The sequence below is a fragment of the Panonychus citri genome, unplaced genomic scaffold, assembly GCF_014898815.1.
Source record: "Panonychus citri isolate SS breed McGregor unplaced genomic scaffold, ASM1489881v1 Contig00077, whole genome shotgun sequence".
Lineage (NCBI taxonomy): Eukaryota > Metazoa > Arthropoda > Arachnida > Trombidiformes > Tetranychidae > Panonychus > Panonychus citri.
Window position 1 is genome coordinate 2,293,119 of NW_026515482.1, and position 17,973 is coordinate 2,311,091.

Below are 17,973 nucleotides of genomic sequence, written 5' to 3' on the forward strand. Positions count from 1 at the left end.
TTGAGCCTCCTTTTTATACGAAAATCCAAGTTCCACTTCTGTCATCTACCGATCGATTATGGAACTAACTCATTTTCTCTTTCAAGCTGATCGATATTCGGCTGACTGACTGAGGAAATTCTCTTAGTTGAATTCAACCTCAATCTTTTCTCATCAAGGGTAAGTGTTTATCTTTTTAATTTAAATTAATTTCCAATTGACTAATTGATTTAATTTTTTTTCTCTCCTTTTTTCTTGTGTCTTTACATCTTCCCAATATTCTTGTGTATTTGGTTTATTGTAAAGTTTTCGATTTATTTGGTTTTTGGTGGTGTTTTCTTTGATCCCTCGTTGTTGATTTACTATGTGGTGGTCGGTTCTTCCTTCCGTTGGTCTTACTGGAATTTTTGGACTATCTCCAATTATTATTGGTCCATTGTGTAAATGGGAGAAATTTGGTATTCCAAGGGACAGGGTAATCTGGTTCATCCAGGATACGGCCCTCATGAGAAGAGATAAAAGATTATGTCCAATTCCTGGAAAAATCTATCACAATACAACCAGATTCTTTGACAATGAACATCTTCCCATTGAACCTAAATAGTTTTATCTTCTCTTGTCATTCTAAATTCAAGAGTCAATTTAAATTGTTCTAATAATGTAGTTTACTCATTGTAAATGTTTATTCAAATTATAATGTAATGTTAATTTAAATTGTCTCGAAAAATGAGCCGAGAAAATAATTCACTTTTCTTTCGGCTCTCACTGAAAAGCTTATCAATCGGCTCAACTTTTAGAATTGTTTCTTTTTCCAAATGTTGTTCATATGGAAAACAATCAACTGTTCAGTTGATTAATTTAATTTCTATTCTTTTCTATATTTTCACTTTAATTCTCAACAATCACGATGACCTTACAACAACCCTTATTAGAACCAATTAGAGAGAAATCTCTGACCAGTAAATACATCGAAATAACTTTGGTTGTTGCTCTTTACTGGATTGTCTCAATTTCCATGGTTTTTATTAACAAACATATTCTAAGTGATAAATCGGTTAATTTTGACGCTCCTCTATTTATTACCTTCTATCAGTGTTTATGTACAATTATATTCTGTCTAATTTGTAATTGTATTGGACATTTGCGACCCTCATGGATCCACTGGCTTGGTTTTCCCAAATTACACCTTCGACCAGCGGTTATAAGAAAAGTGTTCCCTTTATCAATTGTCTTTGTTGGTATGATCACAATGAACAATTTATGTCTTAAATATGTTGGTGTTGCTTTCTATTTTGTTGGACGTTCATTAACAACCGTATTCAATGTAATACTTACGTATTTTATTCTTAAAGAGATCACCTCAATCAAAGCAATTCTATGTTGTATTATAATCATAATTGGTTTTATCATTGGTGTTGATCAAGAATCACTTCAAGGATCGTTAACAATTACTGGTATTTTTTTCGGTATTGCTGCTAGTTTTTTTGTCTCTCTAAATTCAATATTCACCAAAAGTGTCCTACCCGCTGTTGATGGTAACATTTGGCTTCTCAATTTTTACAATAATGTTAACGCTCTCATCCTGTTTACTATTTTAATCACAATTAACGGAGAGCTACCAGTTATCTATGGTTATCAAAATTTAACTAGTCTTCAATTCTGGTCAATGATGACTCTAAGTGGATTATTAGCTGTTTCCATTGGCTTTGTAACTGGTCTACAGATTAAAGTTACTTCACCTTTGACCCATAATATCTCGGGAACGGCAAAAGCTTGTGCACAAACGGTACTCGCTTGTATTTGGTATCATGAAGAGAAATCATTCATTTGGTGGTTTAGTAATTTATTGGTCATCTTTGGTTCTGCTGCTTATACCCGAGTGAAACAGTTAGAGATGAGTTTAAAACACTCATTGAAAAGACAGCCCAGTGAACCTTAGAGATCACTTTTTTATCCCCTTCAACTTGTCAGCTAATTTTTTTGCAACTAATTTATATGTTCAACGATTTGATTTTTCATCAATATTGTAAAAGTTAAATTTATTTATTCCAATTCTGAGCAAATATCTTACAATTGTGATAATAGGATTATTTCCTCTGAGAAATTAATCTAAACCAGGAAATCCAAGTACAAGTGATAAAATTTTATCAACAAAGATATTTAATTTAATTACTATTGTTTTTGACCCGTTATTTGCTTTAAAGTATTAACCAAATTTCTTAATCGAATCAAGTTTAATTCATCAGGATTACAAATTGGACCAAAATGAATTGGATCGACAAATTAACGAAGGTGTAATATCCTCGAGTGTTGGACATCCAGAAAGAGCCATGGCTACTTTTAACTCTTGTTTAATTATTTGTAACACTTTGATTACTCCTGATTCGCCCTGGAAAAAAAAGATAATCAACAATTAGAAAAAAATGTAACAATTATCAATTGATTATTTGTCTGTATTGTTCATCTCGATATTTACCCCACATGCAAGACCCCAGATCGCTGGTCTTCCGATGAAAACCATTCTAGCTCCTAATGCAAGCGCTTTGAGTACATCGGTACCACTTCGGATTCCACCGTCAAGATAAACTTCGACCTTATGTCCGACGGCTCGAACGATTTCCGGTAAAACTTCAATCTGAAAGAAAAAATGTCAAAAATATTATTGTTAAAATTTCTCACTGTTGAGTTGATCACTTGCCGATGCAGGTACAGTATCTAATTGTCGCGCTCCATGATTAGAAACTACAATTCCAGATACTCCATGATTAACGGCAAGAATCGCGTCTTCAGGGGTCAGAATTCCCTTGACTATGATCGGAAGTCGAGTTTGACATCTTAACCATCAACTTCCAAATTGAAAGCTCAGTCTTGTGTTGATTTTACTAACATCTTTATTGAAGAATCGAAAGTCAAATTTGTAGTCTACCGAAAGCATCTTCATTCTCGTAGGGTCACTTCGTAATTAGCACCTGCTCTATAAAAGCACCAAGCATCATTAGAATAAATCTAAGAGTTTTGTTCAAAAATCTTTAAACACAAATCAAATCTTAGAACTTTTAACAACGATGATTGACCATTGGTCAACTTTTGGCTCTGAAAATTTTCAATATTCATTCGAATATAAATTTGAATTATAATGTACTATTACAATGAAAATTGCATCCAAACAAAAATGAATACTTGATTAACTATTGATCAATATTAACTCAAGTGTTTACGATTACTAATCAATCTAGTATAAGTTAATCAATTTCAATCGATTGTCATTCATCTCTACTTATCAGATTTTCTCTGTTGATATAATTCGATCAAAAGATCAGTTCATTTTCAAGCGAATTCATGAAAATAGTAAATTAGTCACACGAAATGTTTTGGAAAATTTTCCAAATTTTATCAATTAATAAACTTTAATAATTCTGTGTCAAATTTGAATCTGAATTGAATTTAAGTCAGAATTCTCTTGACTATTATCGGTTATTATATTATTGTTATTATTAATACTAGTATATACTATTGAATCCAAGTTGGTTGATGTTGATCATTATTCACTGATGAGCAAAAATTACAACAGTCTAAGGTTAATATACATGTATTGATTCAATTGTTTTGTTTTGAGGTCAATCTATGACAAAGATTGAGATTTTAGCGCTGAACGTGTATATTAATTACTCTCAAGACTGATGATCGAAACCATTTTTATTTAAACTACCATTTGAAAATCTAGAGCTTGTTTTCAATGGAAACCGAAGGCTTAATCAAATGAAATAAGATTAAGTAAAATTGGAAATTTGCAAATGCTTAAAATAATTTTATTAATCATTCATTGAATTGATGAGATTACAAAGAGATTAACCAAAACAATATGACCATGTTATTGGAATTGATATTCTGGATTTTGGGCTAATACAATATATTTACTTCCGTTTTAGAAAACTGCCAGTACGAGACGAAGGGGATTGGTTCGCCTGTGAGGGTACGGGTATGGCTGAAGCAAGGCCTCCGGCTGAAGCAGCTCCGATTAAGGCGACGAGAACCAAGATGATTTGGAAGATATTGAAATTCATGATGAGATTAATGAAAATGTTACTTGAACACGTAAGAGAATGAAACTTTTTAAACTTGTTGGTGACTTGATCAATTGATTGGAAATGATAACTCAATGAAAACGGTTTCTTTTTATACCAATTCTGCAAGACTATCTATTATTCAAATGAGTAACACTTAATGCTAAGCAACAACTGAATTGTTTTCACGTGTGTAAATAGTCACAATTATATGACTTAATTAACCTTTAATTGTTTGTCATTTGATGATTAGAACCAGAATATTAAGATTCTCATCTGCATACTAAACAAACATTAAACTAAATGATCTAATGAAGTATCAAAATAACACAAGATCTAAAGTTTAATTTATTGATATGCTTGAGACTCATTTTCGAAAGAGAGTACAATTTACAGTAGGGAGCATAAAAATGGCAATTACTGTGCACTATAATTGAGTTGATCTAATAAAAATTTCGACAATGTTAACGCTTTCGTCCTGTTTACTATTTTAAATTAAAATTTTTAATCACAATTAACGGAGAGCTACCAGTTATCTATGGTTATCAAAATTTAACTAGTCTTCAATTCTGGTCAATGATGACTCTAAGTGCACAAACGGTACTCATTTGGTATCATGAGAAATCATTCATTTGTGGTTTAGTAATATTATCATCTTCATCTGGTGCTTATACCCAAGTGAAACAGTTGAGATGAGTTAAACACTCATTGACAACCCAGTGAGCCTTAGAGATCATTTTTATCCCTCAACTTGTCAGCTAATTTTTTGCAACTGTTTATATGTTCAACGATTTGATTTTCATCAATATTGTAAAAGTTAATTTATTTATTCAATTCCGACAAATATCTACAATTGTGATATCAGGATTATCCTCTGAAATTAATCTAAACCAGGAAAACCTTATGTCCGACGGCTCGAACGATTTCAGGTAAACAATGAAGAAATGTCAAAATATTATTGATAAAATTTCTCACTGTTGAGTTGATCACTTGCGATGCTGCAGTATCTAATTGTCGCCTCCATGATTAGAAACTACAATTCAGATACTCCATGATTAACGGCAAGAATCGCGTCTTCAGGGGTCAGAATTCCCTTGACTATGATCGGAAGTCGAGTTTGACTATGGGAAGATCAACTTGTTGGCCCAAAGCTTCAGTCTTCGTGTTGATTTTACTAACATCTTTATTGAAGAATCGAGGTCGAATCCGTAGTCTACCGAAAGCATCTTCATTCTCTCGTAGGGTCACTTCGTAATTAGCACCCGCTCTATAAAAGCACCAAGCATCATTAGGAATAAATCTAAAAGCCTCTTGTTCAAAATCTTTAACACAAATCAAATCTTTAGAAACTTTTAACAACGATGATTGACCATTGGTCAACTTTTGGCTCTGAAAATTTTCAATATTCATCCTCGAATATAAATTTAGTTATAATTTGTACTCTTACAATGAAAAATTGCATCCAAACAAAATGAATACTTGATTAACTATTGATCAATATTAACTCAAGTGTTTACGATTACTAATCAATCTATTATAAGTTAATCAATTACAATCGATTGTCATTCATCTCTACTTATCAGATTTTCTCTGTTAATAAATTCAATCAAAAGACCAATTAATTTTCAAACGAATTCAATGATAATAGTAAATAAGATACACGAATTGTTTTGGAAACTTTTCCTAATTTTAACAATCAATAAACTTTAATAATTTTGTGTCAAATTTGGTTATAAGAATTTAGAGGAATGGTTATTAAAATTTCACAATTCAATCATATTGACGATCAAATTTGATTCATCAGGATTACAAATTGGACCAAAATGAATTGGATCGACAAATTAACGAAGGTGTAATATCCTCGAGTGTTGGACATCCAGAAAGAGCCATGGCTACTTTTAACTCTTGTTTAATTATTTGTAACACTTTGATTACTCCTGATTCGCCCTGGAAAAAAAAGATAATCAACAATTAGAAAAAAATGTAACAATTATCAATTGATTATTTGTCTGTATTGTTCATCTCGATATTTACCCCACATGCAAGACCCCAGATCGCTGGTCTTCCGATGAAAACCATTTTAGCTCCTAATGCAAGCGCTTTGAGTACATCGGTACCACTTCGGATTCCACCGTCAAGATAAATTTCGACCTTATGTCCGACGGCTCGAACGATTTCAGGTAAAACTTCAATCTGAAACGAAACGAGTAAAAAAGTTCCTTTATCATGATTTGGTCAGTTGCGTGTTAGTTTGATTCAATTGGGTCGAAGATCGGATTTTTTGGTTTGATCAAGAAAATAATTATTTCTCTCTTACGGATGTTGGGACTGTGTCCAATTGTCGAGCTCCATGATTAGAAACAACGATTCCCGATGCTCCATGATCAACTGCTAGAATCGCATCTTCAGCGGTCAGAATTCCCTTGACAATCAGTGGAAGTCGAGTTTGATTTTTGAACCATTCGACATCTTTCCATGTTAATGTTGCATCGAAAGCATCGGTAACATAGTTTTGGAATCCGAAACCTTGGTGATCTTTTTCCATCGCGGCTAATTCATCACTAAAATTCGCTAACTTATAATGTTCAGGAAGCACAAATTTATTTCTCATATCATCGTATCTCTGTCCCATAATCGGTAGATCAACAGTGACCACCAATGCCTTAAATCCAGCGGCTTCAGCTCGACGAACCAATCGTAAGCTCACCTCACGATCTTTATAAATGTACAATTGAAGCCATTTGAGTCCCCCCGGGGCCTCGCGAGCGACATCTTCAACCGACCAAGTTGCGAGAGTGGACATCGTATAAACTGTATTCATCTCTCTACAAGCTGATTAATTACAATTAGTACATTTGCTAATCATAAACTAATCATCTTACCTCGAGCTGTTCCAATCTCACCAATCGGATTGGCCATTCTTTGCATAGCTGTTGGTGAAACACCGATAGGAAAAGCGATCTGTTGACCTTGAACTTTTGTTCTCATGTCGATTTGACTTACATCTTTGTTAAAGAATCGAGGTCGAATTCGCAATTTATTATAAGAACCTTCATTTTCCCGTAAAGTGACCTCATAATTAGCACCCGATTTATAATAACCCCAAGCGTCTTTATCAACACGTTTATGGGCCTCGACTTCAAACTCTTTGAGGTTGATTAATTTGTCGGTGAGTTTAACTTCACCATTAGCTAATTGTTGGGAACTTTCATTAATCATATTCATCAATTAATGAATCAAAGAATCACAAAGTAAAGGTTAGTTAAAAACAACCGATGGAAGAATCAAAACAATAAGTGAAACAATCAGGAGACAATTTAGATTTGATTGGTAAGATGATTAAGTTACTCACAATTTTCTCAAGTGCGAATCACAATTAAGAAAATATGATTAGATTATTTTCTGTCATTGATTGTCTTTCAATGTAGACAATCATTAATCTCCAGTTAACTGATCCTCTTTAATCTTGATGATTTCCTATCACATTTTAACTGATCAATTAGTTTTCCAATCGTTTCTTACTTCTGATTAAAGGATTCTAATCAATGTTTCATCGTGTTACTTGATTGTTCAATGACAGTTGATTCAATTATTGGTAAACCATATGGAAAGTAATTTTATTATCGGATCCATTGTTAAGATTTAAGGTTGGGGATAAATTTGAAGAAGAGGAGAAATACAAAAATGAAATATGATTGGTTGTTTAGTTTTGTTCTGGAGGACTCATAAGGATATGGATGGACTTTCGTATGACTTTTGTTTCAACCGAAAATGAAGATTTTACTGAATATATTTGATGTGATTAAAATGGTGATCCTTCGTGTTCCTTAGTGAGTTGTGGTGGGTGAGAAAATTGATCCTTATGTATAACGAAGTTTTTATATTGTGAGTTAACTTGTTGCGTAGGGTTACTGTGTGTCCGTTTGTGGGAATTCATAGGCCGGTGGGTTCGAGTTCTGAGGCTGGAGTCTCTGGCTCCTCATCATTGTAAATATTTTCCGCCTAATAAATAATGAGAAAAGATGACAATTAATTAATTTGATCTAAAACGAGTTCTGATATTTGAAGAGTGTGTAAGAAAATAAAAACTTACCATTTGCCAAACTTGCATGATATTATCTTCCGAGACTGAACATATAACCCAAGGTTCATTTGGATTCCATGAGAAATCTGAAATCTTAGCTGTGTGTCCTCCATGAATGAACAGTAATTCTGGTGGACCATCTTCTGCATCTTCGGCTGATTGTTCCTCTCCTATTTTACTAAGATCCCATACATGAAGTCTTCTATCTGTTCCTGATGATGCTAAAATTGTCTCATTATGTGGTGACCATTGAACTTGGAAAATTTCATCTTTATGTGATTCAAATGTGTGTAATTTTAATTTCAAATTACGTAAGTCCCAAAGAGCGACAGTCTTATCAGCTGACCCAGTGGCTAAAATAAATTCACTGTAAGGATTAAAGGATAAACAGTTAACCTCAGCAGCATGAGCATCGACAATATGATTTGGCTTTGAAGTATTGTTACTTCTTGTATCCCAAATCATTAGTTTTTGATCATCAGCAACTGAGCCAAATAGACTATCATGTAACAAGTGCCATGCAACATCTTCGACAACCGCTGTATGTCCAGTGAATACTGTCTTAGCATAGACATTTTTAGCTTCTCGAGGTGGATGGTTAATGTCCCAGAGACAAGTTGTCTAATATTAAAAAAAAGGAAAGGAAAGAGACTTAATTTCAACAATTCTCAAGTATCAAAGTAAACTTACATGGTCATCAGAAGCACTTAGTAAATGTCCATTTACATGTGGATTCCATGATAAGCCATAACCTTCCTTTTGATGACCTTTCAACCTCAAGTCTGGTGAACATTCAGTGTTGGCATCTGATTGATCAATACAAAAAATTTTAATACTTAATATAACGTTCTTGAAATTTTATAAAAAAATAGTTAAGATCTTACCAGGTCTAGATGGATGTTTAGTATAATCAAAGACTAAGACATCACTCGATGGTGTTTTTGTCGCAATGATACATGGATTTTGAGGCATGAATCGAGCTCTATTAACCTCTCCTTCATGATTTATTTTAATTTCTATTTCAATTTTACCGCTTACAGATCCAAAACCACCAAACTCTACATAGAGATTACAAAATAAGAAAACATGAAAGAAATTAGTCAAAGAACATCTCAATTTACATATAATATTATACAAGACTTACCTCCTTTCTCACTATCATAATGAGAAGCATCAAAATTTGTATCTTCATTTGGTAATTGAACACTGGCAATCAAAAGATGATTCTGTTCATCGGAAGTATGTGTACCAAGAATCAACCGGTGAATTGAATAATCTTTTCCTTCAGGCCTGTAACAGAACAATTAAACCAATGTAAATTATCGTGTAACATCACAAATCAAATGTAAAAGTCTTACCTTGTAACATCAGGTAACCATTGAGCAGTTAAACTTGGCCATTCCAAAGCATGTGTCATTACAAGATCATAAAGAAATGGAGTATTTTTCTTCCAGATTTTATATTCTTCATTGATAACTCGTTCTTCGACCTCCATTTTATGTTAAAATGAACAACTCAATAGAATTTAAAATATTAAATAATTAAGAAAATAATCAACAATTAGGTGACAATCAATAAAACAAAGAGAAGTAAATTTTTCACAATCAATCCTCCGGTTAAGCGCTCATTTAATTTTCTCATTTGGTAACCTTGGTAACTCCCACCTCGGGTATTCGAATCCGTGACCGATTCGGTTATTCAACATTTTCTCTGAAAAAAGGGTAACTACCTCCATCTATGGAATATAAATGGAAAACTAAATCAGTTTTTCTGTTCAACTTTTTTCTAAATTTTAATTTAATTAACTTTACCTGCGAATTTGAAATTAAATCTTGTGTTATTATTGCTCATCTTGTCACACAGACCAAGTTGATACCAAAATGATGAAAGGTCAACAGTCACTTTAGTTGTTTTTGTTACTCTTATTTCGTTGTAATAACTTGAACCATTTTCTTTTCGTGGTAAGATTTTGTTGGGAAATTGATTTAACTTTGAAAGATCGAAATTCTAATATTATTTTCTAATTTTCTCGTTTTCCTCGTGACAATTCTAATGAATTAATCAACTTTGGAACTTATCTTCACTATTGATTAGCCTTTTGGTGACCACTAAGGTGGCTTGAAATGTTTGAAGCATTCGCCCTCGGGTGTCAATGAAAATTTGTAAGAAAATGAAAGAAAATTGTCAATTTCAATTCTAATTGATTGTTGGTGTTTAAATAGAATTTTTTGACTACAATTAAATATGAGAAAAGTTAAATTGTCATGTTCATGAGATTTTTCTTGCTATTATAGAATCGAAATGTGAACAATTTGATTGTAAATTTTTTGGAAAAATTTAATAAATTCAATTGATCAGTTTGATTAATGTTTGACAAAAATAATTTGAAAATGAAATTTAAATGAAATGAAAAAAAAAGCGAATTGGATATGATTAGTTGATGTTTTAAACATGTATTTTTTGTCTGGAAAGTTGTTTAATTGTTTGAATCCTTTGATTGAGGAATAAGATAATTGATAAAATGAAATGGATTGAGAGGAAATGTAATGAGCCTTTAAAAGATAATTAAATGATATTTTTTAAAAGATTCGATTAGACATTATTGATTTGGTGGGTTGATTGTTTCTCTCATCGGATTTTTTTTGATCAGGGTAAATAAATATGAAGTTTTTATGACCATTAAAAGATTTAAGTTGACATCGAAATTGATATCATGTATAAATCGGATGATAATAAATTCCGACAATAATGTGATATTTTTGCGATCGATTATGAAATTAGTTTAAGGTCAACAATCAATCAGATCGTCGTAAAGATCATGGGCCAGCAGTTTCAAGTTCTGAGGCTGGAGTCTCTGGCTCTTCGTCATTGTAAATATTTTCCGCCTAGTAAATAATGAGAAAAGATGACAATTAATTAATTTGATCTAAAACGAGTTCTGATATTTGAAGAGTGTGTAAGAAAATAAAAACTTACCATTTGCCAAACTTGCATGATATTATCTTCCGAGACTGAACATATAACCCAAGGTTCATTTGGATTCCATGAGAAATCTGAAATCTTAGCTGTGTGTCCATGAATGAACAGTAATTTGGTGGACCATCTTCTGCATCTTCGGCTGATTGTCCTCTCCTATTTTACTAAGATCCCATACATGAAGTCTTCTATCTGTTCCTGATGATGCTAAAATTGTCTCATTATGTGGTGACCATTGAACTTGGAAAATTTCATCTTTATGTGATTCAAATGTGTGTAATTTTAATTTCAAATTACGTAAGTCCCAAAGAGCGACAGTCTTATCAGCTGACCCAGTGGCTAAAATAAATTCACTGTAAGGATTAAAGGATAAACAGTTAACCTCAGCAGCATGAGCATCGACAATATGATTTGGCTTTGAAGTATTGTTACTTCTTGTATCCCAAATCATTAGTTTTTGATCATCAGCAACTGAGCCAAATAAACTATCATGTAACAAGTGCCATGCAACATCTTCGACAACCGCTGTATGTCCAGTGAATACTGTCTTAGCATAGACATTTTTAGCTTCTCGAGGTGGATGGTTAATGTCCCAGAGACAAGTTGTCTAATATTAAAAAAGGAAAGGAAAGAGACTTAATTTCAACAATTCTCAAGTAAAATGTAAACTTACATGGTCATCAGAAGCACTTAGTAAATGTCCATTTACATGTGGATTCCATGATAAGCCATAACCTTCCTTTTGATGACCTTTCAACCTCAAGTCTGGTGAACATGCACCATTAGGATCTAAAGAAGAAGTTGTTAAACGAAGGAGAAACAAAAATTATTAACAGTCACCAATAATACCGTTCTACCATTTTATCTAAAAACAGTTCTTACCAGGTCTAGATGGATGTTTAGTATAATCAAAGACTAAGACATCACTCGATGGTGTTTTGTCGCAATGATACATGGATTTTGAGGCATAAATCGAGCTCTATTAACCTCTCCTTCATGATTTATTTTAATTTCTATTTCAATTTTACCGCTTACAGATCCAAAACCACCAAACTCTACATAGAGATCACAAAACAAAAAACAGATAGGAATAAATTAATAAAATAACATCTCAATTTACATATGATATTATACAAGACTTACCTCCTTTCTCACTATCATAATGAGAAGCATCAAAATTTGTATCTTCATTTGGTAATTGAACACTGGCAATCAAAAGATGATTCTGTTCATCGGAAGTGTGTGTACCAAGAATCAACCGGTGAATTGAATGTTCTTTTCCTTCAGGCCTTTAAAATGAAAACCAATATCGGAAGCAAACAATTTTACTAAATATATACACCAAACAAATCAAAGTGCTATCGTAATCAAATGTAAAAGTCTTACCTTGTAACATCAGGTAACCATTGAGCAGTTAAACTTGGCCATTCCAAAGCATGTGTCATTACAAGATCATAAAGAAATGGAGTATTTTTCTTCCAGATTTTATATTCTTCATTGATAACTCGTTCTTCGACCTCCATTTTAAAGTAATAACCACAAGAAATTAAATGACAATTAAAAAAATCAAGTCTAAGTTAAATCACAAATATGTGAGATGAATAACAAAACCAACAATCAGTAAACAAAGACCAAGAGAATCACATTGAGCGCAAAAATTTTAAAAAGAATTTCAATTAGTTACGTTTCTACCTGATAGATGGCGATAGTTTCTCAAAACTTTTTATGTTCAATTGTAACAATTTAGAAAAAGAAACAATTTAAATTACCAAAATTAACCTGCAAAAATTAAACTAAACAATTTAATCTAATGGGAAGAGACGAATCAATCAAATCAGAATCATCATCAAAGGTGCAAAGCCAGAATAAGTGGATGAGATCTAATCATAATTAGAACTTAATCTCGAACTCGAACTCGAACTTCAATCTGATTTTGTTTTTGCAATTAAATCACAATAAAAGATGAAGAAAGTGAATGAAAATCATTGAATCTCAGGGAATATCCAAGTTCAGTGTTGGAAATAAAATGAGATAAAAAAATGAACCAACAATTGAACCTGATTTCAGAATTGAATCAGTAAAAGAAGAAGCAAAAAAAAATAGTTACCAGAAATCATTGGAGTGAAACAAACAACAAAAAAACCAGCAATGATTATAATTGTTATTAACTAACTAACTACCAGCAATCAAAGGTAAACAGGTAAAAAAAATCAAAATTAAATGACAACAGCAAAACTAATCACAAAGCTAATTATACTAATACACACAAAGAGTAATAACAAACATGATTCAAATCAAGTTTTCCAATTTGAGTAGCAATGAATTTTAAATTCAATCAAATGATCAACATTGAAAAAAGAAAATTAAACAAAAAGAAAAAGTTATAACAACAATTAAGCAACAATTAGCCAATAATTACAAGAAGATTCATCGGAAAGGTAAAAGAGAGAGAGAGTAAACTAGATACGAACATGAGATTCAGGTACAGTGGAATCAAAGATGGCGGAGGTTGGCGAACTGCCTCTTCCTCGGGTCACAGAGTTTCGGCAACCTACTGAATTTCATGGACCGATGATAACATATGACACTTTTTATTGTCTTCTTCTCATCATCATCTTGTTATTCAAAGTGTTACCTTGTGAAAGGATAGAAAAAGTTGATTATTTAAGAAGCAACTAATTTCCAATCATAATTAACCGTTTCCTCTCAACACGATGATTAGAGTTTTAATCTTAATCATCTTCAACAATTCACATAATCATATATACACTTTACTCTCTCAATTTTAATCATCATGATAATATCATTGATTATAATATAGCCTTGAGGGAAGAAGGAAAGAAAAAGTTGTTCAGTCTTATTTTTTTTTCTTCCGAAAATTTCAAAGGACAGATTAGAACAAAAAAGTTCTGACATATTCGATAGAAGAGAAAAAAAAAGTTCATTCTTTTCTCTTCCAAGGTAATTTACAGAATTTTTCTCCTCACTTTTACCTTTAAAATTGTTGACAATTATAATTAACTCGACAATTAATATTGTCTCTGCTTCTGTCATCCTTGAATTCAATTGGAATCACAATTAAACAGGAAAAATGAAACTTTTTGTTTGTTATCCTTTTTTTTTGGCTAAACTTTTTTGAAACAATCAACAAATTGTCCAAACCGGTAATTTGATTATGATAATTGTTTTCCAATTGATTAGAGTAACTATATTATCATTGATTGATTACATGCAAGTATTTAGCTTTGTTACAATTACAATTGATTTATGACTATTAACAATCAACTGTTTAATTGTCTCTACAAGAGCTATTTTCTGACAATTACAATTGTAATCATTTGGAAATGATTAACTTGTTTTTCCGTCCTCGATAATTACAATCACAGGAATATCAAAATTTCATATTCAAATGATGTACAATTTTGACGTGAGATAATCTCATGAGATTACATGGAATTGATGAGAAATATTGAAACTTTTTCCTCTTTGATTGTAAGTTGATAATCAGACAAAAAAAGTAAACACAATTAATGGTGATTACAATTCAAATGTCTAAAATTGAAACAGTAAATCAATTTACAATGAAAATCTCAATGAATAAGTTCATTGATGAGAGAGACAGAACAACATGAAATGATTCAGAACCATGAGATAAATTGTTGCAAGAAAAAAGTTCAAGATAAAAATGATACTCATGATGTTCAACATAAATAATAGTGTTTTCCCAATTTCAAAGTGATCATCATGAATCTAGTAATGAAACTAAGCCTTTTATCATGTCTTAAAGATGATCATGATGATTCTGTGACTGAAACATGAGCAAAAAAATTAAATCCCATGAAAAATGAAACAAAAAGATGATGATGATGATCCCATTGAAATTTAAAGAAACTGCTTTCAAAAGATATGAGCATCTCTTTGCTTCATTTACTATACACTTTTAGATATAAAATCATGATGATAATGCTCCTCCTTTGATGATGATCATCATCATCACAACATATAGGTTTCTTGATGAATAATATCAATACCATCATCATCATCATCATTAAATCATTCATACTATAAATATAATGCATATAATTATCATCATCCTATTGCACTTTATATGTAAAGTGTAAGAAAAAAAAAGTTTACAGAAAAAAAAACAAAATTTCTGATTGTTGATGATTAACTTGATTGTTGCAGGTTGAATTTTAATATAAACTATAAATTATCAACATCATTAAATTTGAAAAGTATCAAGATTGGTGATGATCGTCATCATGAATGATGATAAATAATGATGAGGATCAGGAGAAAGTGAAAGATGAAAAAAAGTTTTGATGAACTTTTTTGCTCGTGAAAATTTCATTTTTTTTATCAAGGTAACATTATAAGTCTTATGGTAAGATGATGATGATGATGATGATTATCATTAAAAAGCAGTTATATTGAAATAAAACTATTCATCTGGGAGGTAAGATTAACTTTACATCCATCTTCAAATTTATCATCCTCATCCTGCATCATCATCATTCAAAAAAAAAAGGTTACAATCTATTGTTAGACTGTAATAGAAACTCTGAAATCCTGATTCTTATTCATGGATCCCTATGGAATTAAAAATTGTCCTTTCAAAGGAAACAATTCAATTTCACCTCTCAACCTATTCAAACTTGACCCTTCACCCTCTTCCTTTTCCTCCACCTCATCAACCTTTATATCCTAAGTTTCTGGTGGTAATCATGATAATAATGGTTTTCTATTGCTGGTATAATGTTATTATAATTTAGTTGATAAAAACTGATGAAAACATTAACTTGATTGTTACTTTATAACTTTTAGCATCTCTCTCTCTCTCTCTGCAAAATATTATCATCTTTATATAGTCACTCCCATGAGATTATCATCATCATTTCTGTTTGATTGTGAAAAAACTATAACTGTTCTGGACTCAAATGATTATCTCTATGGAAACAAATCTAAAACCTTTAAATTTGCTTAATTATCCTCAAGATTATCAGAAAAATCATATGAATTTAAACTATGCATGATTATTTGATTTGGTTGAAAAGATTAACCTTGATTTGATTTGATATGATTTTTTATTCACTCCAATGATTAACATTGGAATAGTTTCTTAAAGATTTCTCAATTTCTTATATTGGTGAAATTTTGACCTAAACAGATGATTTTTAGGATGGAAGTGATGGAGAAAGAGAGAGAGAAGATGAGAAAGTAAAGTTGGTATTGATGATGACGATGGATGATAAAGATGAAAAGTGAAGATGATCATTCGTTTGCAAGATTACCTCTCCATGACCATATCAATATAACAAGAGATTGAGATTTACTTACAAATATTTTTCATTCATTCACTCATTCATTCATTTATATTATATAATATCAATCTATTCATTTTTCTAACTTTACTCATTCATTGAAACAATTTTTCACTAAATTCACTACTTTAATTCAGTTCACTTGATTCATCTACCAATCAACCACATAATAATATTATCTCTATGGCAATATATCCATAAAAGTGTGAATAATCATCATCATCCTCATTGTTCCGTTACCTGTAACAGACCAGAGAGAAAGTGAGACCAAATGAGAGAGAAACAGAAAAAGAGAAAAACAGAAAGAGAGAGAGAGAGAGAGAGAAAGAGGAGATATTCAAGTTTACAGGTAACTAGAGATTCGTATTGAAAATGAATGAAATAGTAACCTAGAAACAAGGAAACCATAAAATCCAAGGTTAGCCAAGCTTAGATGTTACATAAATTGTAGTTGACCGAGTATCAAATTATCTGTAACCATTGGACCTTTTTAACCTTAGCTCACCTCACCCCAATTCACAACACCAACATACTAGACATACACACCATTAACCCTTTCATCAAATCACCTGTAACCCAAAAGGTCAAACACAATGGAGCCAATTTTCATAATGATTATAATAATTTCAATGAATGAAAACTGAAAATCTGTTCAACGGTCACCAGTAATTATGAACAATCGGATGATCTGCAGATGACCAGTTCCAGACATTAATATTTCGGTGCAAAAAAAAACGAGGAAAAAGTTGTTTCATAGAAGAGAGAAAATAATCTGATGATGATAAAAGCATCTTCATCAATTTATGATGATTGAGATGAAGAAAAACAATCTCATATTAGATAATCTCATCACTTGATTTAATCGTAAATTGATTTCACATTGAGTATCCAAATCTAAATTGTTACTAACAAGATCATCTGATACCAGAGCATCATCTTTATCTTCATTATCTTCATCGCTGTTATCATCATCATCTCTCTTGTCAAAGCTAATACAATAAATATTTATCCTCATCACTATTTTCATCATCCTCATCATCAAAATTGAGGGAGTGAGATGATAACCATTACAATAACAGAAAAGTTAATCCAATCAATCAAAATACAAACCTAACCAATTATCATTACTATTAGTTGTTAGTTAATTTAATTTTACCCAAACAATTTACTTGATAAAAACATAAATTGATGTACAATCAGTGATAATAACAATTTACATGAAGACACAATTTAATTTAATACATTGATCATTTGTAATTGTTGTTGAACATTTAATTTCCCAGCTTATTGTGAAAATAATTAACTTTATTAATAATCAAATTGTGTGTTAACAATGATCATTATTTTTACAATGATAATGATTTAAGTTAATCAATGATTAACTTTTTTTTACCTGAGAAAATTTTTCCAATGCAATTAAGTGATAAAACTAATTATCTAGACAAATGCAAACAACTAATCATCTTGATTTAACCATTCAAATTGTTGGATTACAACTGATATTGAATATTAATCAATTGTGGGAGTTGAAGGGATAGAGGTCAAG

General features: G+C 31.5%; 4 protein-coding genes across 5 annotated transcripts; 1 reads left to right on the forward strand and 3 right to left on the reverse strand.

The window, feature by feature from the left end:
- The first annotated feature begins 10 nt into the window (after positions 1-10).
- On the forward strand, positions 11-2,148 carry LOC128387064 (GDP-fucose transporter 1-like). The gene is made up of 2 exons (XM_053346209.1): positions 11-159; positions 286-2,148. The coding sequence occupies exon 2, from the start codon at positions 887-889 to the stop codon at positions 1,916-1,918; it is 1,032 nt and encodes a 343-aa protein (XP_053202184.1). The 5' UTR covers positions 11-159; positions 286-886; the 3' UTR covers positions 1,919-2,148.
- A 62-nt stretch (positions 2,149-2,210) lies between these two features.
- On the reverse strand, positions 2,211-7,390 carry LOC128387063 (2-Hydroxyacid oxidase 1-like). 2 transcript variants are annotated; one of them, XM_053346208.1, is made up of 4 exons: positions 6,926-7,390; positions 6,361-6,875; positions 2,456-2,614; positions 2,211-2,368 (listed from the first exon to the last, which is right to left on the reverse strand). In XM_053346208.1, exons 1-4 carry the CDS (start codon positions 7,266-7,268, stop codon positions 2,228-2,230), a joined length of 1,158 nt encoding a protein of 385 aa, XP_053202183.1. In that variant the 5' UTR covers positions 7,269-7,390; the 3' UTR covers positions 2,211-2,227. The 2 variants fall into 2 exon arrangements, with proteins under 2 accessions (XP_053202183.1, XP_053202182.1); XM_053346207.1 differs by lacking the exons at positions 2,211-2,368; positions 2,456-2,614 and adding exons at positions 5,731-5,990; positions 6,078-6,236 and having other exon boundaries at positions 6,926-7,384.
- A 242-nt stretch (positions 7,391-7,632) lies between these two features.
- LOC128387060 (histone-binding protein RBBP4) lies at positions 7,633-9,778 on the reverse strand. The gene is made up of 6 exons (XM_053346205.1): positions 9,486-9,778; positions 9,272-9,417; positions 9,012-9,185; positions 8,818-8,933; positions 8,137-8,748; positions 7,633-8,045 (listed from the first exon to the last, which is right to left on the reverse strand). The coding sequence occupies exons 1-6, from the start codon at positions 9,620-9,622 to the stop codon at positions 7,977-7,979; spliced, it is 1,254 nt and encodes a 417-aa protein (XP_053202180.1). The 5' UTR covers positions 9,623-9,778; the 3' UTR covers positions 7,633-7,976.
- A 786-nt stretch (positions 9,779-10,564) lies between these two features.
- LOC128387061 (histone-binding protein RBBP4-like) lies at positions 10,565-12,737 on the reverse strand. Its single transcript, XM_053346206.1, is given in 9 exon segments — positions 10,565-11,012; positions 11,104-11,213; positions 11,216-11,254; positions 11,257-11,710; positions 11,777-11,892; positions 11,986-12,045; positions 12,048-12,158; positions 12,247-12,392; positions 12,490-12,737. Coding segments are annotated over 9 exon segments (1,242 nt in total). The 5' UTR covers positions 12,627-12,737; the 3' UTR covers positions 10,565-10,943.
- Between the last annotated feature and the right edge of the window lie 5,236 nt (positions 12,738-17,973).

Excerpts from the sequence above, each read along its gene's own strand:
- LOC128387060 (XM_053346205.1), bottom strand. The coding sequence starts at position 9,622 with ATGGAGGTCGAAGAACGAGTTATCAATGAAGAATATAAAATCTGGAAG. Across the intron at positions 9,418-9,485 it reads TGGTTACCTGATGTTACAAG|GCCTGAAGGAAAAGATTATT; the intron begins GTAAGACTTTTA and ends GTTCTGTTACAG. Across the intron at positions 9,186-9,271 it reads TTATGATAGTGAGAAAGGAG|AGTTTGGTGGTTTTGGATCT; the intron begins GTAAGTCTTGTA and ends ATCTCTATGTAG.
- LOC128387064 (XM_053346209.1), top strand. The coding sequence starts at position 887 with ATGACCTTACAACAACCCTTATTAGAACCAATTAGAGAGAAATCTCTG.
- LOC128387063 (XM_053346208.1), bottom strand. The coding sequence starts at position 7,268 with ATGAATATGATTAATGAAAGTTCCCAACAATTAGCTAATGGTGAAGTT. Across the intron at positions 6,876-6,925 it reads TGAGATTGGAACAGCTCGAG|CTTGTAGAGAGATGAATACA; the intron begins GTAAGATGATTA and ends GTAATTAATCAG. Across the intron at positions 2,615-6,360 it reads TGGACACAGTCCCAACATCC|ATTGAAGTTTTACCGGAAAT; the intron begins GTAAGAGAGAAA and ends TTTTTCTTTCAG.